Source organism: Phyllobates terribilis, unplaced genomic scaffold, assembly GCF_046119375.1.
Source record: "Phyllobates terribilis strain yellow unplaced genomic scaffold, ASM4611937v1 Scaffold_4__5_contigs__length_816908805, whole genome shotgun sequence".
Classification (NCBI taxonomy): domain Eukaryota; kingdom Metazoa; phylum Chordata; class Amphibia; order Anura; family Dendrobatidae; genus Phyllobates; species Phyllobates terribilis.
In genome coordinates, this window is record NW_027362764.1 from 55675332 (window position 1) to 55700037 (window position 24706).

At 45.7% G+C, this 24706-nt stretch overlaps 1 protein-coding gene across 2 annotated transcripts in view; it reads right to left on the reverse strand.

Annotated features, from left to right (window-relative positions):
• Window positions 1–24706, reverse strand: part of VPS50 (VPS50 subunit of EARP/GARPII complex) — a 215986-nt gene that overhangs the window by 187294 nt on the left and 3986 nt on the right. For both annotated transcript variants that reach the window (XM_073677354.1, XM_073677353.1), the window contains exons 2-4: window positions 23119–23187; window positions 9547–9669; window positions 8419–8490 (exon numbers count right to left, since the gene is read on the reverse strand). In XM_073677354.1, coding sequence (XP_073533455.1) covers window positions 8419–8490; window positions 9547–9669; window positions 23119–23187 — 264 coding nt within the window. The remainder of the gene's footprint in view (window positions 1–8418; window positions 8491–9546; window positions 9670–23118; window positions 23188–24706) is intronic.

Here is a 24706-nt window from a genome sequence, read left to right on the forward strand (position 1 = left end):
CTTGAAGCTCATCAAGAGAATGCCAAGAGTGTGCAAAGCAGTCATCAAAGCAAAAGGTGGCTACTTTGAAGAACCTAGAATATAAGACATATTTTCAGTTGTTTCACACTTTTTTGTTAAGTATATAATTCCACATGTGTTAATTCATAGTTTTGATGCCTTCAGTGTGAATGTACAATTTTCATAGTCATGAAAATACAGAAAAATCTTTAAATGAGAATGTGTGTCCAAACTTTTGGTCTGTACTGTATATTATATATAAAGTCATGAAGGGGTTAAGTAATTTAAAAATAATAAAAATAAAAAAAACACATTGACCCTAAAAGTGAACAATACCTTTAAGAAATAACTATGCAAATATTGTGGAAACATTATAAACAGTACCAGGAAAAATAAAATATAGAAATGTAAAAAATAAATAAATGTTACAAAATGTCAGGATAGTGGCGACATAATGATCGATGCTCTGTACAAATCCCTGGGAGCGCAAATATCAAATTACAAGCCCGAAATGACAGTCTAATTCAATTTACTAAAATGTTACCGCCTGGCTGCGAATTTCCAAATCTACATGCACGTCTCGTCTTATTCTGAAAACGTAAATGATGCAACTTATTTATTTTTGCAGAAATCAAGAATATCATTTAGAATTAGAGCAGTGCGCGCTCTGTACAGCGGAGAGGGGGAGGGGATTTTTTTTGCAAAAAAAAAAAAAAAGCTTTTTCTTTTGGATTTTAGAGGGAAAATACTCACCCCGGAGACAATTACATTTATTGGCAGCTTTGCATTATATATGATGTCCTTAAAGAGACGCCGCCGCTTTCTGATCCAGTCTCTCAAGCCTTCAAAGCTTTACATCGTGTAAGTGTCACATCGAGTTAGAGGGAATTTCACTCCGACATCCAGAGCTGTCATAACTAATTCATATCAGTCATATACATAGAGTGCCCGGCTCCGCAAGCAGAGCACTACAGGTACGAGCTCTGGAAAAGGACTCAGAGGCACACAACAGTCCAGATCAGCGGCACTTAAAGGGGCTTCACAGGAAATTCACTTACAGGTCAAATCAGATGCATCTCATTTTTGGGGGTCAAGGGGAGTGATCAAGGGGAGGGGGTTGGCCTTGGCTCGTATGCTACTATGTGCACATGCAAAAATAACAGGTACGCCTTTTTTTTTTTTTTTTTTCTTTTGCCTTTCTTTTTTTTTTTGCCTTTTTTGGGCGACAAGTTGTATTTGTAAGGGTGTGTGTGTGTGTATGTGTATAATATATATATATATATAGATAGATAGATAGATATAGAAAGTATATCAAAAGGCAGCACTCCAAAATTCTTCAGAAAAAATGGACTTTAATGAGCCAAAAAGCAACGTTTCGGTTCACAGAACCTTTTTCAAACCCCATCCTGTTCCTCCATCCTGTTATGTGCTGCCCCCATTCCTCTCCTGGGATGCATGGCACCCCTCGTCCCCAATCCTGGTATGCATGGCACCCCTCGTCCCCAATCCTGGCATGCATGGCACCCCTCGTCCCCAATCCTGGCATGCATGGCACCCCTCGTCCCCAATCCTGGCATGCATGGTACCCAATCCCACATCCTTGTATGCATGGCTTCCTCATCCCCAATCCTGGTATGTATGGTACCCCCCATCCTGGTATGCAAGGCACCCCTCACCCCCAATCCTGGTATGCATGGCACCCCTCACCCCCAATTCTGGTATGCATGACACCCCTCACCCCCAATCCTGGTATGCATGGCACCCCTCACCCCCAATCCTGGTATGCATGGTACCCCGCATTCCTATCCTGGTATACATGGTACCCCGCATTCCTATTCTCATATGCATGGCACCCCATCCCTCATCCTGGTATGCATGGTACCCCACATCCCTATTCTGGTATGTATGGTACCTTTCATCCTGGTATACATGGCACCCCTCATCCTAATTCTGGTATGTATGGCAACCCTCATCCTCCAATCCTGGTATGTATGGCCTCCTCATCCCCCAATCCTGATATGCATGGCACCCAAGCCCTCATCCTGGTATGCATGGCACCCCATCCATCATCCTGGTATGCATGGTACTCCTCATCCCCAATGCTGGTGGGCATGCACCCCTCACACCCCAATCCTGGTATGCATGGCACCCCATCCATCATCCTGGTATGCATGGTACCCCGCATTCCTAACCTGGTATGAATGGTACTCCTCATCCCCAATGCTGGTATGCATGGCACCCCTCACCCCCCCAAATATTGGTATGCATGGCCCCCCTCATCCCCAATCCTGGTATGCATGGTACCCCTCATCCCCCAATCCTGGTATGCATGGTCCCCTCACCCCCAATCCTGGTACGCATGGTCCCCTCACCCGCCAATTCTGGTATGCATGGCGCCCGTCACCCCCAATCCTGGTATTCATGGGCCCCTCACGGCCATCCTGGTATGCATGGCACCCCTGATCCCCAATCCTGGTATGCGTGGCACCCCTCATCTCCAATCCTGGTATGCGTGGCACTCCTCATCCCCAATCCTGGTATGCGTGGCACCCCTCATCCCCAATCCTGGTATGCGTGGCACCCCTCATCCCCAATCCTGGTATGCGTGGCACCCCTCATCCCAATTCTGGTATGTATGGCACCGCTCATCCTCCAATCCTGGTATGTATGGCCTCCTCATACCCAATCCTGGTATGCATGGCTCCCTCATCCCCAATTCTGGTATGTATGGCCCCCTCATCCCTATCCTGGTATGCATGGCACTGCACATCCCCCAATCCTGGTATGTATGGTACCCCTCATCCCTATTCTGGTATGCATGGCATCCCTCATCCCCCCAATCCTGGTATGCAAGGTACCCCTCATCCCCCAATCCTGATATGCATGGCACCCAGCCCCTCATTCTGGTATGCATGGCACCCCTCACCCCCAATCCTGGTATATATGGCCCCCTCATCCCTATCCTGGTATGCATGGCACTCCTCATCCCCCAATCCTGGTAGGCATGGTACCCTCACCCCCCAACCCTGGTATGCATGGTACCCCTCACCCCCCAACCCTGGTATGCATGGTACCCCATCCATCATCCTGGTATGCATGGTACCATACATTCCTATCTTGGTATGCATGGTACTCCTCATCCCCAATGCTGGTATGCATGGCACCCCTCACCCCCCAATCCTGGTATGCACGGTATCCCTCATCCTGGTATGCATGGCACCCCTCATCCCAATTCTGGTATGTATGGCACCGCTCATCCTCCAATCCTGGTATGTATGGCCTCCTCATCCCCAATCCTGGTATGCATGGCTCCCCCATCCCCAATCCTGGTATATATGGCCCCCTCATCCCTATCCTGGTATGCATGGCACTCCTCATCCCCAATCCTGGTAGGCATGGTACCCCTCATCCCTATTCTGGTATGCATGGTACCCCTCATCCTGGTGTGCATGGCACCCCATCCATCATCCTGGTATGCATGGTACTCCTCATCCCCAATCCTGGTATGCATGGTACTCCTCATCCCCAATCCTGGTATGCATGGCACCCCTCACCCCGCAATCCTGGTATGCATGGCCCCCCTCACCCCCCAATCCTGGTATGCATGGCCCCCCTCATCCCCCAATCCTGGTATGCATGGCCCCCTCATCCCCCAATCCTGGTATGCATGGTTCCCTCACCCCCCAACCCTGGTATGCATGGTCCCCTCACCCCCCAACCCTGGTATGCATGGTACCCCTCACCCCCCAACCCTGGTATGCATGGTACCCCTCATCCCCAAATCCTGGCATGCATGTACCCCTCATCCCTAAATCCTAGTATGCATGGTACCCCATCCATCATCCTGGTATGCATGGTACCCTACATTCCTATCCCGGTATGCATAGTACTCCTCATCCCCAATGCTGGTATGCATGGCACCCCTCACCCCCCAATCCTGGTATGCACGGTATCCCTCATCCTGGTATGCATGGCACCCCTCATCCTCCAATCCTGGTATGTATGGCCTCCTCATCCCCCAATCCTGATATGCATGGCAGCCAACCCCTCATCCTGGTATGTATGGCCTTCTCATCCCCCAATCCTGGTATGCATGGTACCCCTCATCCCTTTCACGCTGCACACATACAAAAAAAACACTTATACTCATCTTTCTTCCCTGTAGTCCAGCGCTGCGGTGTCCTGTTCTGCCGGGGAAGGAGTGTGGCACCGGAGTACGCGCGTGCCCATACCGCGCTGTCCGGCGCCATATTGCTGAAGACACACTGCAAATGTGTCTTCAGTAAAATGGAGCCGGATAGCGCTATGCGCATGCGCTGACTCCGACGCCTTCACTCCTGCCGCGATCTCTGGCGAGAAGAGAGGCGAAGCGGCAACGCTCCTCCCGGTCAGGTAAGTATGCAAGTATGGCGCCGGAGATCGCGGTATGCGTTCAGTGCTTACGCATTGCGCGATCTTCAGCGCCATACACTCCTCTTACCTGTAACGGCTCCATGCGTTCTTCTGTTTGAAGCCAGACTGCGCGTTGCGCATGCGCAGTCTATAGAGGCTTCAGACAGAGTGAAGCTTAGCCGATTATATTATAGATTTGTTTGTAGATATACAGTGCAGACCAAAAGTTTGGATACACCTTCTCATTTAAAGATTTTTCTGTATTTTCCTGACTATGAAAATTGTACATTCACACTGAAGGCATCAAAACTATGAATTAACACATGTGTGAAACAACATAAAAGTGTGAAACAGCTGAAAATATGTCTTATATTCTAGTTGTCTCGTGTTTGAAGGTTGCCTTTTCCAGACGCCATGTTTCAGCTCTTTCCAAAGATGCTCAATAGGATTTAGGTCAGGGCTCATAGAAGCCACGTCAGAATAGTCCAGTGTTTCCTCTTAGCCATTCTTGGGTGGTTTTTTTTTGTTTTGTTTTTTTTTAACTCTTTTTATTGAAAAATTCCACAGGATAATGGTTACAAACAGATACTGTCATATTATAAGGTCAGGGTAATCCAAACATGGACCATTCTCCGTTCAATACAATTTACATCACATTCTCAATAATCAGAGTAAACAGTTAAAGAAACAAACAAACAATTAGAAACATAAGTTTCATTATGGAGCACTGCCCTCTTCACTAAACCGGCCGATTCCTTATCAGAATTCAGGACATATATCAATGATGGCAGGGGTACACTCTTACAGTCCATATATATCATATATCATTTCCCATGTGTTCAAAAGGGCATATGTCAGGACTCATAACGGAAGATTAATGAGGTCATGGCACCAGGGGATAGGGGTGTTAGGGGCGAGTCACACCATCTTTCCCATATCCTTTGGAACTTCTGGGGACATCCCCTATTTCTATATACCTTATTCTCATACAGTATTGTATCATTCATTACCTTTTTCCATTGGTTGATAGTAGGAGATTTCCCTCCCATCCATCTCAGTGCTATCGCTTTCCTGGCCATAAATATAACCTCCCGGAGGAATATCCGATCATAGTGTGTCCACATTTCTTCGTCCACAATACCCAAGATACAAAACACTGGACTACATTCAATTGGCATCCCAACTATCCGATCCAATGTAGTTATCACTTCACTCCAATATCTTCGTATTATCCCACAATTCCAAATAAGAAGCCAGAAATCCGCTCCTCATTCCCCCCATCTGTGACATTCATCAGATGCCATTCTACCAAATCTATGCAGTCATATTGGGGTCAGGTAAGTTTGATGGAGTTTATATAATTTAATTAATTTATTATTGGCGGCTGGTGACACCACCGTATGCGCTTCCTGCGCATCATTCCACTGATCAACAGTTATAGAAGGGATTAAATGCCACCATTTATTCTCACTCTTGGGTGTTTTTAGCTGTGTGTTTTGGGTCATCATCCTGTTGCAAGACCCATGACCTGCGACTGAGACCAAGCTTTCTGACACTGGGCAGCACATTTCTTTCTAGAATCCTTTGATAATCTTGAGATTTCATTGTACCCTGCACAGATTCAAGACACCCTGTGCAAGATGCAGCAAAGCAGCCCCAGAACATGACAGAGCCTCCACCATGTTTCACAGTAGGGACAGTGTTCTTTTCTTCATATGCTTCATTTTTCCGTCTGTGAACATAGAGCTGTTATGCCTTGCCCAAAACTTCCATTTTTGTCTCATCTGTCCATAGGACATTCTCCCAGAAGCTTTGTGGCTTGTCAACATGTAGTTTGGCAAATTCCAGTCTGGCTTTTTTAGGATTTTTTTTCAAACAATGGTGTTCTCGTTGGTCGTCTCCTATGAAGTCCACTTTGCATCAAACAATGAGGAATGGCGCGATCTGACACTGATGTTCCTTGAGCTTGAAGTTCACCTTTAATCTCTTTAGAAGTTATCCTGGGTTCTTTTGTTCCCACTCGTATTATCCGTCTCTTTGATTTGTCATCAGTTTTCCTCCTGCGGCCACGTCCAGGGAGGTTGGCTACAGTCCCATGGATCTTAAATTTCTGAATAATACGTGCAACTGTAGTCACAGGAACATCAAGCTGCTTGGAGATGGTCTTATAACCTTTACCTTTAACATGCTTGTCTATAATTTTCTTTCTAGTCTCCTGAGACAACTCTTTCCTTTGCTTCCTCTGGTCCGTGTTGAGTGTGGTACACACCATGTCACCAAACCTCACAGTGAGTATCTGTAGCCCTATATACAGGCCCACTGACTGATTACAAGATTGCAGACACCTGTGATGCTAATTAGTGGACACAACTTGATTTAACATGTCCCTTTTGTCACATTATTTTCAGGGGTACCATCATTTCTGTGTTTAATTTTTTTTTAATTCTGTGGCAGCAGGGTTGAAAAGCAATGTCTGATTTTAATTTGCTCATTTACATAGATTTTTAATTTATTATTACTTTTGTCAGATTCAAGTTATTTCTGTGACCATTGTGGGTTTTTCTTTCATTAAACGAGGGGTACCAACAATATAATTTACATAAAATAAAAATTGACTGAGAACCTACATAAAAATAACGTGCCTGCGATGGCGAGTCGGGGGCAGGATGCAGGATATTGGTGCCAGGTTCACAATTTTTGATGCATTTTATCTTTATGATTCACAAAATTAAAAAAAAAAAAAAAAAAAAAAGGTTTAATTAAGGGTATGTGCACACGATGCAGAAATGAAGCAGAAAATTTCTGCATCATTTCTGCATCTCCCTGGCAGAAAAAACGCATGCAGATTGTACATGCGTTTTTCCTGCAGAATACATGCGGATCCACATGCAGATTCACATGCGTTTCCGCATGCAGATTGACAAGCGCTTTCCAGGCGATGTTAGCATCACCTGGAAAGTGCTTGATAACTAGGTCACACTATATAAATCCATGCAAACAGCATGGATTTATACAGTGTGAACCGAGAGAGTGTATATACTTACCTCCGATGGCCCGCGCTGTCCTGCTCACTCCGTTCTCCCGGCTGCCGGCAACTTTGAATTGAAAGACCTGCCGACGTCAGCGTCACGTGACCCGTCACATGACTCTGACGTCACCGCAGGTCCTACAACTCACTGCAAGTGCCGGGAACCAAGCGGGAGCGCTGTGCGGGCCGACAGATGGTAAGAATACATTTATTTTTTATTTTATTCTTCTTTTTACAGCTTTTTTAATGATACCTGGGTGTGGATGAGACTCTCCTCTCCTCCACACCCGGGTACCATCCGCACATTAGAACGCACCAATTACGCAAGTACAAATGCTGTCTTGCGGAATTGGCGCGTTCTAATGCAAGTCAATGGCGGCGAAATCGCCGCGTTTCCGCAAAATTAATTGACATGCTGCGGATTTTTGACCGCAGCGTTAACGCTGCGGAAAAATCCGCATCATGGGCACAGCACATGCGGATTTACATTGGGGAACATTGCTTCCCTTCTACCATGCGTTTTTCATGCGTTTCCGCGGCGTTTACGCAACTGCAAAAACGCCGCGGAAACGCATGAAATACGCATCGTGTGAACACAGCCTAAGAATTATGTCAAAGGGATCGGTACATAGGGAAAGGATGTGGTAAAGTGGTTGTTTTGAAGCTCTGGGTTAGATTTTCTATATCAAGCTTTGTTTCCCTATCGCTTTTTATATAGAATTACTGGAAAGTAACTGAGAGCTCTCCCGTTCTGCAGCGTCTCCTGGGCTCGGGGATTGCGATTTCGTTTGAGATGTAAATTGCTGGATATCCAAGCCAAGTGGGCTTTATCAAGTGCTTGCCTTCCGATACTCCCCCTCTTAGCGCTTCGTTGATAAAGCTTCATATATAGTGGTATCTTCTCTCCCCGGTGTATAAAGCCTGGCAGGATTATAGCTGCCTAATAATAGCTCAGCCCAAACCCAAGAGCGGAGCAACGCACGAAGCACCGCACTTACCGCAGCCTGCTGTCTCTTCAGCTTCTCTCTGTATTCCTCAATTTCATGCAGCGTGAGAACTGGGGGCAACTTCTACACCAGGGGGATACAAGCACACCATTATAATCCAGAGCCCCAGCAATCAGAGCTATACTGCAGCATACCAAACACAATACACCTACAAAGCATTTATATCGCATTATACTAGTTATATTCCTGTACATAGGAGCAGTATTATAGTAGTTATATTCTTGTAAACAGGGGCAGTATTATAGTAGTTATATTCTTGTACATAGGAGCAGTATTATAGTAGTTATATTCTTGTAAACAGGGGCAGTATTATACTAGTTATATTCTTGTACATAGGAGCAGTATTATAGCAGTTATATTCTTGTAAACAGGGGCAGTATTATAGTAGTTATATTCTTGTACATAGGAGCAGTATTATAGTAGTTATATTCTTGTACATAGGGGCAGTATTATAGTAGTTATATTCTTGTACATAGGAGCAGTATTATAGTAGTTATATTCTTGCACATAGGGGCAGTATTATAGTAGTTATATTCTTGTACATAGGGGCAGTATTATAGTAGTTATATTCTTGTACATAGGGACAGTATTATAGTAGTTATATTCTTGTACATAGGGACATTATTATAGTAGTTATAATCTTGTACATAGGAGCAGTATTATAGTAGTTATATTCTTGTACATAGGGGCAGTATTATAGTAGTTATATTCTTGTATATAGGGGGCAGTATTATAGTAGTTATATTCTTGTAAGTAGTCCCAGACCACTGATGGGCAGTTTTCTGTGTACACTACGCATAGGCAAAAAACAGCCAATTAGTGGCAGGGGCTTGGTAGGACTACCTGGAAGCAGATTTATTAGTCCTGTAGTTATAATCTCATGCTGATAAAACTGTGATTTTATAAAAACTGCACTGAGCAGCCCAGTAAGTGATACATCGCTGGAGTCAGGGTCTCTGCCCATACTGTTGCCAGATTAGTAAGCAAAAACCTTTGGGACAGATTGCTTTTAAGGATGATATTTAGCAATCTGAACGTCTATGTACGGATATATTGCCTCTGACGAACCTCAATGAGCTTGAACTATATACCCATGATTGTTATATAGCTGTCGCTTACCTCGAGCTCATACTTCATAATATCAAGAGAATCATTGGAAAAATAAATCTCTTCGATGCTGTTGATGAGTTCTTGCTCGGCTAGAGGATCAGTCGCCTGTTCCCGGGGCTCTCGCTGCTCTTCCTGTAAATATAAGAAGATACCAGTAAATACTAATAATGGAGTGTGAGAAATCGCACGCCCATACAGAATACAGGAAGGGACTTAATACTGAGGAATTACAGAGGTGCACTATAAATCACCCCCGAGTACAGCAGGAATTACATACGGTGATAGACGGACCATTACTCCTAATATTTAAAAATTCCTTAATGACCAGGACTGACGCGTTCCATGTGTTGATATTTTTTTCGCATCTCGTTTCGGTAGTCTTAACTTCTTGTAATTATCTGTCAATAAAGGCATCGAGGGCTTGTTTTTTTGTTGAGCGAGTTGTATATTTTAATGGAACCCTTTAATTGATCTTACAATGTATTGAGAAATGTAAAGTGCATCGGTCAGCAGATTTCACAATACTCTACATACAATCCTAACTAAATATTTTAGATCTGATGACGCTGATGTATTTACTTTGAAAATCCATGTAAGAATGGCTGTATAATAAAATTAGTCCAGCTGAAGAATGAGAGAGCTCATAAGTCTAAGTGTATTCAGTCTCCAGCCCCCCAGCCCGACAGACAGCCATTCAGTCTCCAGCCACCCAGCCCGACAGACAGCCATTCAGTCTCCAGCCCCCCAGCCCGACAGACAGCCATTCAGTCTCCATCCCCCCGGCCCGACAGACAGCCATTCAGTCTCCAGCCACCCGGCCCGACAGACAGCCATTCAGTCTCCAGCCACCCGGCCCGACAGACAGCCATTCAGTCTCCAGCCACCTGGCCCGACAGACAGCCATTCAGTCTCCAGCCACCTGGCCCGACAGACAGCCATTCAGTCTCCAGCCACCCGGCCCGACAGACAGCCATTCAGTCTCCATCCCCCCGGCCCGACAGACAGCCATTCAGTCTCCATCCCCCCGGCCCGACAGACAGCCATTCAGTCTCCGGCCCCCCGGCCCGACAGACAGCCATTCAGTCTCCGGCCACCCGGCCCGACAGACAGCCATTCAGTCTCCGGCCACCCGGCCCGACAGACAGCCATTCAGTCTCCGGCCACCCGGCCCGACAGACAGCCATTCAGTCTCCGGCCACCCGGCCCGACAGACAGCCATTCAGTCTCCGGCCACCCGGCCCGACAGACAGCCATTCAGTCTCCGGCCACCCGGCCCGACAGACAGCCATTCAGTCTCCGGCCACCCGGCCCGACAGACAGCCATTCAGTCTCCGGCCACCCGGCCCGACAGACAGCCATTCAGTCTCCGGCCACCCGGCCCGACAGACAGCCATTCAGTCTCCGGCCACCCGGCCCGACAGACAGCCATTCAGTCTCCGGCCACCCGGCCCGACAGACAGCCATTCAGTCTCCGGCCACCCGGCCCGACAGACAGCCATTCAGTCTCCGGCCACCCGGCCCGACAGACAGCCATTCAGTCTCCGGCCACCCGGCCCGACAGACAGCCATTCAGTCTCCGGCCACCCGGCCTGACAGCTGCTCAGTCTCCGACCACCCGGCCTGACAGCTGCTCAGTCTCCGACCACCCGGCCTGACAGCTGCTCAGTCTCCGACCACCCGGCCTGACAGCTACTCAGTCTCCGACCACCCGGCCTGACAGCTACTCAGTCTCCGACCACCCGGCCTGACAGCTACTCAGTCTCCGACCACCCGGCCTGACAGCTACTCAGTCTCCGACCACCCGGCCTGACAGCTACTCAGTCTCCGACCACCCGGCCTGACAGCTACTCAGTCTCCGACCACCCGGCCTGACAGCTACTCAGTCTCCGACCACCCGGCCTGACAGCTACTCAGTCTCCGACCACCCGGCCTGACAGCTACTCAGTCTCCGACCACCCGGCCTGACAGCTACTCAGTCTCCGACCACCCGGCCTGACAGCTACTCAGTCTCCGACCACCCGGCCTGACAGCTACTCAGTCTCCGACCACCCGGCCTGACAGCTACTCAGTCTCCGACCACCCGGCCTGACAGCTACTCAGTCTCCGACCACCCGGCCTGACAGCTACTCAGTCTCCGACCACCCGGCCTGACAGCTACTCAGTCTCCGACCACCCGGCCTGACAGCTACTCAGTCTCCGACCACCCGGCCTGACAGCTACTCAGTCTCCGACCACCCGGCCTGACAGCTACTCAGTCTCCGACCACCCGGCCTGACAGCTACTCAGTCTCCGACCACCCGGCCTGACAGCTACTCAGTCTCCGACCACCCGGCCTGACAGCTACTCAGTCTCCGACCACCCGGCCTGACAGCTACTCAGTCTCCGACCACCCGGCCTGACAGCTACTCAGTCTCCGACCACCCGGCCTGACAGCTACTCAGTCTCCGACCACCCGGCCTGACAGCTACTCAGTCTCCGACCACCCGGCCTGACAGCTACTCAGTCTCCGACCACCCGGCCTGACAGCTACTCAGTCTCCGACCACCCGGCCTGACAGCTACTCAGTCTCCGACCACCCGGCCTGACAGCTACTCAGTCTCCGACCACCCGGCCTGACAGCTACTCAGTCTCCGACCACCCGGCCTGACAGCTACTCAGTCTCCGACCACCCGGCCTGACAGCTACTCAGTCTCCGACCACCCGGCCTGACAGCTACTCAGTCTCCGACCACCCGGCCTGACAGCTACTCAGTCTCCGACCACCCGGCCTGACAGCTACTCAGTCTCCGACCACCCGGCCTGACAGCTACTCAGTCTCCGACCACCCGGCCTGACAGCTATTCAGTCTCCGACCCCCCATATATAGTGAAAACTATGGTCACCTATGAATCCCCATCTATATCTGGATTCCACAGGAGTACAAAGGTGGCAGTTATGGAGACAAAGGTGACAGCAATGGAAACCTTCAACAGAGGCCGCCAGTTATCATGGCAACCCATCGGCATCTTGTGATCATGTGGAGAGAGGGAATCTGATGGGTTGCTCAGTCAGCATGCCAGAGTGTTAAAGCTACATAAATACAGCTGGGAGACAGATCTCTAGTTGCTGCGGTTAGCGCCGGCTGTATAACACAGCTGGCATCGGTAGTGTGTGGATTCTTTAGTGTACGAGCATTGAGACTATAGACTCTTTTGCGTACGAGGAGTGAGACTATGGATTCTTCAGTGTACGATCAGTGAAACTATGGATTCTTTACTGTAAGAGCAGTGAAACTGGATTCTTTACTGTAAGAGCAGTGAGATTATGGATTCTTTACTGTAAGAGCAGTGAGACTAGGGATTCTGTACTGTAAGAGCAGTGAAACTGGATTATTTACTGTAAGAGCAGTGAGACTATGGATTCTTTACTGTAAGAGCAGTGAGATTATGAATTATTTACAGTACACGCAGTAAGACATTTGTTTTACTGTATGAACAGTGAAACTATGGATTCTTTAATATATGGACAGTGAGACTACAGACTCTATAGTAAAACTATGGATTCTCTACAGAAAAAGCAATTAAACTTTTTTTTTTTTTTTACTGTGCGTGCAGTGAGACTATGGATTGTCTATAGTACGAACCGTGAAACTATGGATTCCTTACAATACAAGTAATGAGACTATGCATTTTTTGCTGTACAAGCAGCGAGACTAAGGATTCTTTACTGTACGAGCGGTAAGACTATGGAACTTTCAGCCACACAATGTTGTGATGGTCAATTCACCCAACAAATGCATTGAGGGCCTGGATGACCATGCAGAAAAATAGAAAGGGTTAGTAGATTTTGTGACCGGACGTTGATCCAGAGAACAAGTCAGATTACTGTATGTGGAGTTGGAAAATAACTTTCCCCACAATATTGACATCTAGCTCATAGGGCTTTTGTCTTTCTCTGGATCCACATTTGGGTTATAGGTTGGACCTATAGCCAGTACATAGCCGGTAGCTTCCAATGACGATCACATGGAGGATTTTAGAAGCCAGAATCTATGATGATCATAATTCTTTTTTTTCATACATACATATAGTAAAAAAAGACGACTCGCGGCCGCACATTTGCTGTTGCCTGGTGACAGACTAAATTATGATGTAAAATCCCAGAGAGTTGCTTATGGGAAAATCAGGAGGTGAAGAAGCAAGTGATTCATGTGCGTCCTTAACACTTTCAGAAGCTGAACGGCAACTAATTGAGCAGCGGAGGCTGTGAAGCCGTTATTCAAAGGGGCTCGCACTTGTGTGATTGCAATCTTATTTCTTTGTCAGCCAGCTAATAGAGCGGGAAGACAGAGTGACATCTCCCAATGAACTGGCGCCCGATGCCAAGCCGGAGAATACCTAATGAGACTGCGCACCCTTATGCAGCATTTCGCATCCTAAACGGTATATACTACTAAATCCCTCCACACACCTACTGCAGTAATATTCCGCCAGCCACCGTCCCCGAGTCCTACAAATACGGCAAAAACTTAATTCCTGGTTGGTGGGATTGGTTGTGGCAACATCCCGCTATTTAAAGGTCCTTTTACACTGCACAATTATCGCGAACGAGGAATCTTGCCGTCTAAACAGGCTGCCGATCACCCGATGAAGGTGCAAAACGCTCGTTCGTCGGGTGAAATGATCTTTTGCGTTGGCCAAAAGATCATCGTTCCCGGCAGAACATCTTCAGACCTGAGCTGCCGAAAGAACTGTAGGATCTATAACTGACCGTTTCGTGAGTATCTAAAGTCGGGTCGGCATGAGTAAACGGGCTACTAAAAATGACCGCCAGTCAGCAGTCGGTAAGTGCCGCAGGGTCGGGCCATCTATACGAACCCTGAGACACAAATCTAACTACTAATGTCATTGGAGGGGTTTTTCAACCTCTTTGTAAAAAATGACTAGAAGGAAGGGATCAGTAAAAAAAAAAGTGTTACTTAATCTGAAGACCCCGTCACTCCAAGAGACTCCGACAAGACGGTAAGTGAAGACATTCCATCCATACAGTCATTTGACCACCGAGCCATTTATTGCGAATGTCACGTAAGGTGAGGGAAGAAACAAGTGTACAACGATGGGCAGAGGGGGAAGGGAGCCCAACAACTAGGGAAAAGGGGAGACCCCTTGGTAGATCTAATATCACCCTGACTACCCTATCGTCCCTATATAGGTTACGCACCTATCGCCAAGCAGGAACCTAATCCCTGAATATCCCTAGAGCTAGGCCTTAGGTAGGGAGGGGACGGGGGGGGAGCACTAGTCAGGCTCTACTGTAACTAAAGACAACAAGGTAAACAAACAAAGGGGATACACTTAGCTTGAGCAGACACCAGAGAGATAACACCAACTATCCTCCAAGGGAACTCCAAGAATAAACTAGCCGACTTCTAGTACTCCAAGCCTGGACAGAGAACCATCAACGGCAACTCTCTGAAGAAACTGAGAGTTTTTAACTACCAACAAAGGGTGTGTCAATTAGCAGAAGGTGGAGGTCGCTGCTGGTTCCTAAAGGAAGAAGGATACACTACAGGGGTGAGAGAATCAAGAAGGCGTCTGCAATGCCAAGCGCAGTGACCTTCTACAGCCGGATCCAGAGTCACTGTCATACTCGAAACACCGGTGACACTGTAGGATCAGGTGATTGCATGGACAGGACGTCATCATTTCCAGTTCTGGTGGCTCTGCAGAGGCGGGGCTTAAGAATTTTACTATATGCTATCCAGACAGAGTGACATTCATATAGTTGTTCCTGTGCCTACAGCTACAGTGAGGCTGAGCTGCATTTATGTTGCACTTAAAGCCTAAACCTTATTTGTTTGCTTTCCCCCCAGGGTGATATCAGCCATGATCAGCAGTTACGGTATTACAAGCTAGTCTCAGAGTTACCCATGCTTCATAGAAATGCACAGACCCGGCCGCTCGATGACCTCGCGGGAGTGAGAAGCGCTAGTGGTTTCGTTTCCCGGAGAACTTCTCCATGTGGAGTTTTCAACGCAATAACCAGTGATCCACTTTCAGTAACCGCTTTTCCTCCGCTCCATCAAAAACACCATCCGCCTCACTAATACAGACAGATAAAGAGCAGGAAATGTCTCGCTAAGCTGATCCATAGAAACCATAGAGCGCGGAGGTCACCGCGTCCAAGCCTAAGCCGCAAATCATCTATAAATGAAAAACGTGTCTGTGCATATAGATCATGTTGTGCTTCTTCCTTGTCTGTGCAAGATAAAATACACAGACAGTCACTACATCCTATAAAAAAAAACACTAATTTTATATATAATATATAGGGTGTCCGCCCAACAGACCTTGATTTCCCCCAACATAACAGATTACTGAAAGAAATACAATACACACAAACCAATTTTCTGTCTTACAATGTTTTATTCTAAGGAAAAAAGAAAAAATCTAAAGCTGGTGTACTTACTGTGAAAAATCCGAGTCAAAACAACTGCATAATAGATTCTTGCAAATTTAACCTCAGTGTCCACCTAACCTAACGGACGGCCTCCCTGTGTCCCGCCTCCCTCCAGGTGCTGCCAAATCTCCACCCACCTAGCCTAACTGACAGTTCCTCAATGGTCCCACTTCCCGCTGCTGCTGAGAACTCACACTGCCCAGTACAAGCTGCAGCTGTAGAGGCTGGGTGGGTGGATAATTGGTTAGCCGTCATGCTGAATAGTCGGAGATTGAATATGCTTGGATTTAGGAGCTCTCTTTTGCTGGATGATAAATCTCATTTTCACATTAAGTACAGATCTTTTTAATGATAAGTTTGTTTCGTAAAATAAGGTCATAGATCCACTTTAATAATAAAATAATCAAAAGACAGAAGTGTTTTTATTTAATCATCCAACAAAATAAGTTCAATGTATCCAATATTGTTGAAAGTCGGAATGAAAGTAATTCACAAAGTAGAGAAAAAAATTGCGACATTCTACAGTGGTGTGAAAGTGTTTGCCCCCTTCCTGATTCCTTATTCTTTTGCAGGTTTGTCACACTTACATGATCCAGATCACAAAACAAATTTAAATATCACGCAAAGATAAGAAAAGTAACCACAGAATGCAGTTTTTAAATGAAGGTCTTTATTATTAAGGGAAACAGAAATCCAAACCTACAGGGTCCTGTGTGAAAAAGTGATCACCTCGCCAAAGTAAAAACAACATCAGGACCCAGATACTAGCTCCACAATTGCGGCAGAGTATATATTTTTCACTCCCATGAGGTTTAGTTCATCCATCTCTTGGAAACAGAGAGCATCTCCTTCCGGAACGATAATATGGCCAAATGTTGCCATGATGTTTAGTTCGTCCTTCTGTTCGCCCATTGTGTGGAGTACATTCACCACTAGGTGAAAGAGCGCGTCTCCTTCCTGAACAGTACAGAGGCTGCGCGCTCCCATGCTATGCTGTACATTCACCAAGTCTCCTTCTTGAACAGAACTATCACGCACAGTGTGGGAAAGACTAAGTGCAACAGACACTGGGAATGGGGGAGTGGAGACCCCTAAACAGATCTAATAACACCCGGCCTACCCTACCATCCCTATATTGGTTCCACACCAATCGTCAAGCAGGAAACCTAAGCCCTGTATATCCCTAGAGCTAGGCGCTAGATAGGGAGGGAGGGAGGGGGGGGGGGTGAGCACTGGTCAGCCCCAACTATAAACCTAAAAAGACAACAAGGCAGGCAAACAAAGGTGGAAAACTCAGCTTAAGCAGACACCAGAGAGATAACACCAAAGACAAAACATCCTCCAAGGGCATCAGAGAGGAAGCTAGCCAACAGCTATAGCTCCAAGCCTTCACAAGGGAAAAAGAGAATATCACCGGCGACTCCCTGAAGCAGAGTTTATAAACACCCAGATCAGGGTGTGTCAATCAGAGCAGGAAGGAGGTTGCCGCTGGGTCCAAAAGTCCAAAAGGATTAAGAAGGCATCTGCAATGCCAAACGCAGAGACCTTCTGCAGCCTGATGCAGATCGACTGTCTGTTACATCTGACACACCCGTGACACGAATGATGGCTACATGCTCCCATGGTGTGGAGTAGATTCACCACTAGGAGAAACATTGCGTCTACTTCCTGAACGATACGATGGCCACTCGCTCGTCCCATGGTGTTTAGGATGTTCGTCTTTATACAATACACATCTCCTTCTTGAACAGTATGAAGACCGCTTGCTCCCATTTTCTTTACTATGTTCATTTCCAGGAGACAGAATGCGTCTCCTTCCAGAGTGGGGCGATGGCCGCCTGGTATCATTTAAACAGATGAAAGTGGCACCTTCATGGGTTTGGAAATTGCTCCCAATGATGTACCAGAATTCTGTGAGGTCCAGTATTTTTCTCCTGAGGTCTTGGTGGATTTATTTTAATTTTCTCTGTGAGGTCAAACTCAGAGGCTAGTAGGTCTTATACGTCTTATACATTTAAAATGGCTCTCGGGTGAAAACGAGTCATCGCCCATCAGCGGGTTAAGAATGCGCATTGCAGCTCCATACTAACAGGGTTAAAAGTTTCCCGTTCCGTCAATAGGTCCGAGTCCCATTGGTAGGACCCCCCCACCAATCCATAAGTTATCACCTATCCAGTGGATGCTTGTTTTCGCCGGATAACATTGTTAAAAATATTGTCAGACGTACGACTCAAGTTCACTCAGATTATCTCAAGTAGTCTACTAAAATCTGCTAAAGTCAAGACTTTATTTTCTGGAATTCTCCAAGTTTGTAAACTTTTGACCCACTACAATTATTATTATCCTTAATTATTTAATGGCCTTTGGCTCGATCTCGAGCCATGCCAACTTGATGGATGAACGCTCTGTAGGAAGATGGATCTTGTACAGCCTAGATAGGTCCACCAGAGTCTTCTCCAACATTCTCTTGACTGTATCAAGCCATCGGGTTGCTGGTCGTCCTCTTCGCCTTGTTCCTTCTGTTCTTCCGTCCATGATGTCCTTCTCCAGTGATTGCTCTCTTCGTATGATGTGTCCATAGTAGGCAAGTCATAGCTTGGTGATCCTTGCATCGAGTGACATCTCTGGCTTGATTTGTTCCAAAATTGATTTGTTTGCTCTTCAATTCATGGTATTGATAACGTCCTTCTCCGGCACCACATTTCGAAGGCATCGATTCTTAGACTGAGAATTTTAGAATTGTAATTATAAATCAGCTTCCGACTTCAGCTGTCATTTATGCTTCACACCAAAATTATTGAAAATAGTAGAAACAAAAACCTAAAACTCATATTTTCCACATGAAAAAATGGCTACGAAACAAAGCGTAAGAAATATAGTCATAGCATGGATAAATATGATTTTCCATCATGGGAACCAGCCTAGAGACAAGTCATCGGATATCATTTAATTCAATGGATCAAGATTGAGTAGAACAAAAAAAAATTTTTCATAAGGAAACGAGAGCTGAAATGAGTTTCCCTGCCGCAGTGGATTCACACAACGGCCGAGCTTAACGATATAGTGATGTACGAAGCGAAACCGCCCCCTGCTGTCCTAAAAAGACTATGGCTAGAGGGAAAAGTCTTCAGGCCGAAATAACATAGGGATTAAGCAGCTACTTTATCGTAGAATGGCCTTAACCCCTTAAAAAAATGGTGAATTTTACTTATTTTATTTTTTGCATTGTGGATTTTACTTTTGTGTCAACATAAATGTGGGATAAGTTGTATTCTATCTTTGTGTTATTGTAGGGAACCTATAAGCCAGGGATTGACCACATCTTACAATCTCCGATTGGCTTGTATATAACAGCAGAGAGAATAATAAAAATATTCATGTAGGGAGGAGAGGGGAACAGGCTGTCCACAAAAGGAGGACTCCTCACTACCCCCCTAAAAACAAAACACAGAGATGGCGGCTTACTTCTGTCCTTCTACATAAAATAAAAAAAACAAATATTAAACTATAAAAAATGATTAAAGAATACACAGACTTGTCACCAATAGATGAAGCTACAGCTTTAGCCCCACCCCCGAGGATCCGAAATTACACATCTCTAAGATAAAACTGTAAAGGGAAGCAGAAAGAACCTCAATATACAGTACAGACCAAAAGTTTGGACACACCTTCTCATTTAAAGATTTTTCTGTATTTTCTTGACTATGAAAATTGTACATTCACACTGAAGGCATCAAAACTATGAATTACCACATGTGGAATTATATACTTAACAAAAAAGTGTGAAACAGCTGAAAATATGTCTGATATTCTAGGTTCTTCAAAGTAGCCACCTTTTGCTTTGATGACTGATTTGCACACTCTTGGCATTCTCTTGATGAGCTTCAAGAGGTAGTCACCGGAAACGGTCTTCCAACAATCTTGAAGGAGTTCCCAGAGATGCTTAGCACTTGTTGGCCCTTTTGCCTTCACTCTGCGGTCCAGCTCACCCCAAACCATCTCCATTATGTTCAGGTCTGGTGACTGTGGAGGCCAGGTCATCTGGCTAGCACCCCATCACTCTCCCTCTTGGTCAAATAGTCCTTACACAGCCTGGAGGTGTGTTTGGGGTCATTGTCCTGTTGAAAAATAAATGATGGTCCAACTAAACGCAAACCGGATGGAATAGCATGCCGCTGCAAGATGCTGTGGTAGCCATGCTGGTTCAGTATGCCTTCAATTTTGACTAAATCCCCAACAGTGTCACCAGCAAAGCCCCCCCACACCATCACACCTCCTCCTCCATGCTTCACGGTGGGAACCAGGCATGTAGAGTCCATCCGTTCACCTTTTCTGCGTCGCACAAAGACACGGTGGTTGGAACCAAAGATCTCAAATTTGGACTCATCAGACCAAAGCACAGATTTCCACTGGTCTAATGTCCATTCCTTGTGTTCTTTAGCCCAAACAAGTCTCTTCTGCTTGTTGCCTGTCCTTAGCAGTGGTTTCCTAGCAGCTATTTTACCATGAAGGCCTGCTGCACAACGTCTCCTCTTAACAGTTGTTGTAGAGATGTGTCTGCTACTATAACTCTGTGTGGCATTGACCTGGTCTCTAATCTGAGCTGCTGTTAACCTGCGATTTCTGAGGCTGGTGACTCGGATAAACTTATCCTCAGAAGCAGAGGTGACTCTTGGTCTTCCTTTCCTGGGGCGGTCCTCATGTGAGCCAGTTTCTTTGTAGCGCTTGATGGGTTTTGCAACTGCACTTCGGGACACTTTCAAAGTTTTCCAAATTTTTCGCACTGACTGACCTTCATTTCTTAAAGTAATGCTGGCCACTTGTTTTTCTTTACTTAGCTGCTTTTTTCTTGCCATAATACAAATTCTAACAGTCTATTCAGTAGGACTATCAGCTGTGTATCCACCTGACTTCTGCACAACACAACTGATGGTCCCAACCCCATTTAAAAGACAAGAAATCCCACTTATTAAACCTGACAGGACACACCTGTGAAGTGAAGACCATTTCCGGTGACTACCTCTTGAAGCTCATCAAGAGAATGCCAAGAGTGTGCAAAGCAGTCATCAAAGCAAAAGGTGGCTTCTTTGAAGAAACTAGAATATAAGACATATTTTCAGTTGTTTCACACTTTTTTGTTAAGTATATAATTCCACATGTGTTAATTCATAGTTTTGATGCTTTCAGTGTGAATGTACAATTTTCATAGTCATGAAAATACAGAAAAATCTTTAAATGAGAATGTGTGTCCAAACTTTTGGTCTGTACTGTATATTTTAAGGGTACTTTGCTGTAGTAAAAAACAAAAAGTGGTAAGTCTAAACCTAATATACCTAGGAAAAGCAGGAGGGGCATGGTTTAGATTTACCCCTGTACTGTGAAAATGAAAGCTGCACTGTGATCTGCAGAATAGAGAGTGCAGCTCTGGAGTATAATACAGGATGTAACTCAGGATCAGTCATGTAATGTATGTACTCCGTGACTCCACCAGCAGAATAGTGAGTGCAGCTCTGGAGTATAATACAGGATGTAACTCAGGATCAGTAATGTAATGTATGTACACAGTGACAGCACCAGCAGAATAGCGAGTGCAGCTCTGGAGTATAATACATGATGTAACCCAGCATCAGTACAGGATCAGTAATGTATTTATAACGTTACCGACTTGCTAATATAGGCTGAACTTTATCCCAACTACTTTCTTGGAGTTGTGTCTGGGAATCGATATGAAATGCAATGTTTTTTTGTTTGTTTTTTAAAGTCCATGTTTTTATAATTTTACACAACGCCTCTGAACACGTTCACCATTAAAAAACAACATCAAGGAAGCCACAAAAAATATATAAACACAAAACGAGACGACGATGTAACGTGTAACTGGAGGGGGAGAGATGAGATTAAATTTGCAGTCTTTTCAAAGAAATCTAGCAAGTATTATCCGTAACGTCCCGCCGCACCAAGGAGCGAAAATCCCAGAGAATGGCAGGTTTTTGTGTGAGGCGTGATTCGCGATAATCACATTCCTATTACTGGTGAGGAAACAAAATAAGTAAATAACCGAATGAACGGCAGCTTTTGTCAAATTAATTAACGTTGCCGCAATCCCTTTATTTACTGCAGGCACGGGAGAGAACAAAGCTGCCGAGCGGCGCTGCGGATCGAATGATGGCATCCGGGGAACAAATACTAATTATCACCGCCTGCTAAGACCAAAGCCGGGGAACACAATTTAGTCTCCAAGACTTACGGTAACACGGAAATTGCCACGTTATGCGGCAGGAGCCCAAAGGCGAGCAGAGCTGTCAGGAGGCAGAGAAAGATAAACAGAAAAACACAAGAGTTAATAGAAATTCTACACAGACTGCTGCTGAAATGACTGGATGAAAAAGCAAAAAAGAATTATTAAAAAAAAGGCCCCAGCAGAAGTAATGTTTGGCCCAAGAGTTTGGCCAGTTTTTCTCATACTTAGATATAAAAAAAAGTTTCTCCACCTTCTCCTTTCTGACAGTTTGTACAATCTGGACCGCACTCGGATGGTATCTGAGTGCAATCTGTTTCTTCTAGGGCCCATAGACTTGCATTGCCGATTTTGATCCGCCACTCAGATCACAATCGAACTTGTCTCTGATATTTTCCACGGTACACTCAGTCCGAGAAAAAAAAAGAAATTGTACACAAGTGAACAGCCCCATGGAATATCATAGGTATGAGGGCCATCTGTGAAAAACAAGGATAGCACTTATATGAAAAAAAAATCAGAGGTGTGAATGAGCCCCAAGGGTTATGTATGTGTTTCCAGTGCAGCTGTGAGAGCAGGACAAGATCAGGATGAGTTTTCGTCCTCTGAATATGAACAAGTTGGTTTCCGTTTACTGGCAGCGAGTAGCGATGTTGAAAAAGAAATTAAAAGACTAAATGACATTAAAAAAATTGTAAAAAAAAATGTTCCTTATGCAATGAATAAAGGGGAGTTCCCATATGGGATATTTATGGCATATCGGCAGGACACCCCACAAATTTAGGATAAGTCTGGGACCCCTATCTATCGAGATCGCAGGGCTCCGTCTCACTCCCTTGTAAATGAAGAAGGATGTATAATAATAAGAAAGGCGATTGCAAGATGTGAGCGGAAGGAATACAGCACCTTTGCTGGAATCTGGAAGTTTTCTACAGGACTGAGATCGTGGACACTTTCCTGTGGACTCTTCAGACCCTACAATAGTAAAAACAATCATTAGTATGTTATGGACATAGCTAGACGTCTGCTACAATCATGGTAGATCATCAGTAGATGTCTTAAAGTGAATCGGTCAACAGATTTCTCAGTAAAAATGGCATATATTAGTAAACAGATCTTTTAAACCTGATGAGGCAAGTATACTCATATTGAAAATCCATGTCAAAATGTCTGTATAATCCTTTACAAAAGTTTAATTTTAACTTTACTTGACTTTAATTTCCCTCCTCTCTGTTGCTGCTGAATCTCCACTCACTTAGCCTTATTGACAGCTCCTCGGTGACCCTCCTCTCCTCCCAGCTGCTGAATCTTCACCCACTGAGCCTGAAAGCTCCTCAATATCCCGATAGCTATAGGATAAAATAACTCATAAGTCCAAGTATATCTCTGCGTGCCCAGCCTGACTGACAGCTGCAGCATGTACTGAGCAGTCTGAAATCTCAGCAACAGGGAGGAGGCACACTGAGAAGCTGTCAATCAGGCTAGGTTGACAAAGAGTCAGCTGCAGCAAAGAGGAGGAGAGACACTGAAGAGCTGTCAGTCAGGCTAGGTGAGCAAAGATTCAGAAGCAGAGAGGAGGGACACTGAGGAACTGTAAAAGCTAGGTGAGTAGAGATTCAGCTGCAGCAGATAGGAAGGACACTGTGGAGCTGTCAGTCAGGCTAGGTGGACAGAGAGTCAGCTGCACCAGTAAAGAGGGTCGCTAAGGAGCTGTCAATAAGGCTAGGTGGGTGGAGATTCAGCTGCAGCAGAGAGGAAGGACACTGAGGAGCTGTCAGTCAGGCTAGGTGGACAGAGAGTCAGCTGAACCAGTAAAGAGGGTTGCTAAGGAGCTGTCAATCAGGCTAGGTTGGTGGAGATTCAGCTGCAGCAGAGAGGAAGGACACTGAGGAGCTGTCAGTCAGGCTAGGTGGACAGAGAGTCAGCTGAACCAGTAAAGAGGGTTGCTAAGGAGCTGTCAATCAGGCTAGGTTGGTGGAGATTCAGCTGCAGCAGAGAGGAGGGACACTGAGGAGTTGTCAATCAGGCTATGTCGGTGGAGACTGGAATTAAACCTTCAGAAAGGATTACACAGTCATTCTGACATGGAATTTCACATTCTGGGCATACACATTGCATACTGGCAGTATGCCAGCTGACCCCCATATACATGTATTGTAGTATAAAGTATATAATGAATTCCATGTTTTAAAGGCGCAGTCTCAATAGAGAAAACCCCTTTCACACCGGAGCCACCGAGGTGATCAGATGATGGCCGAAGGTCCAGCTATGGAGAAACAGGCAATTTTGCTGGTGAAAATAAAAATCAGGCAAAACATTTTCCCAAAATAAATAACTATATATTTTGGCATTTGGATGAAGCTGGAGCCACCCCTTTAAAGCAGCAGAACCTGGCAACCAATGACACCAGCACACCCAGGACATGGGCTAAGGGTTGATCTGGCATCCAGTGCAGCATGTAACCAGAATATTAACCACTTTATGACCAAAACAA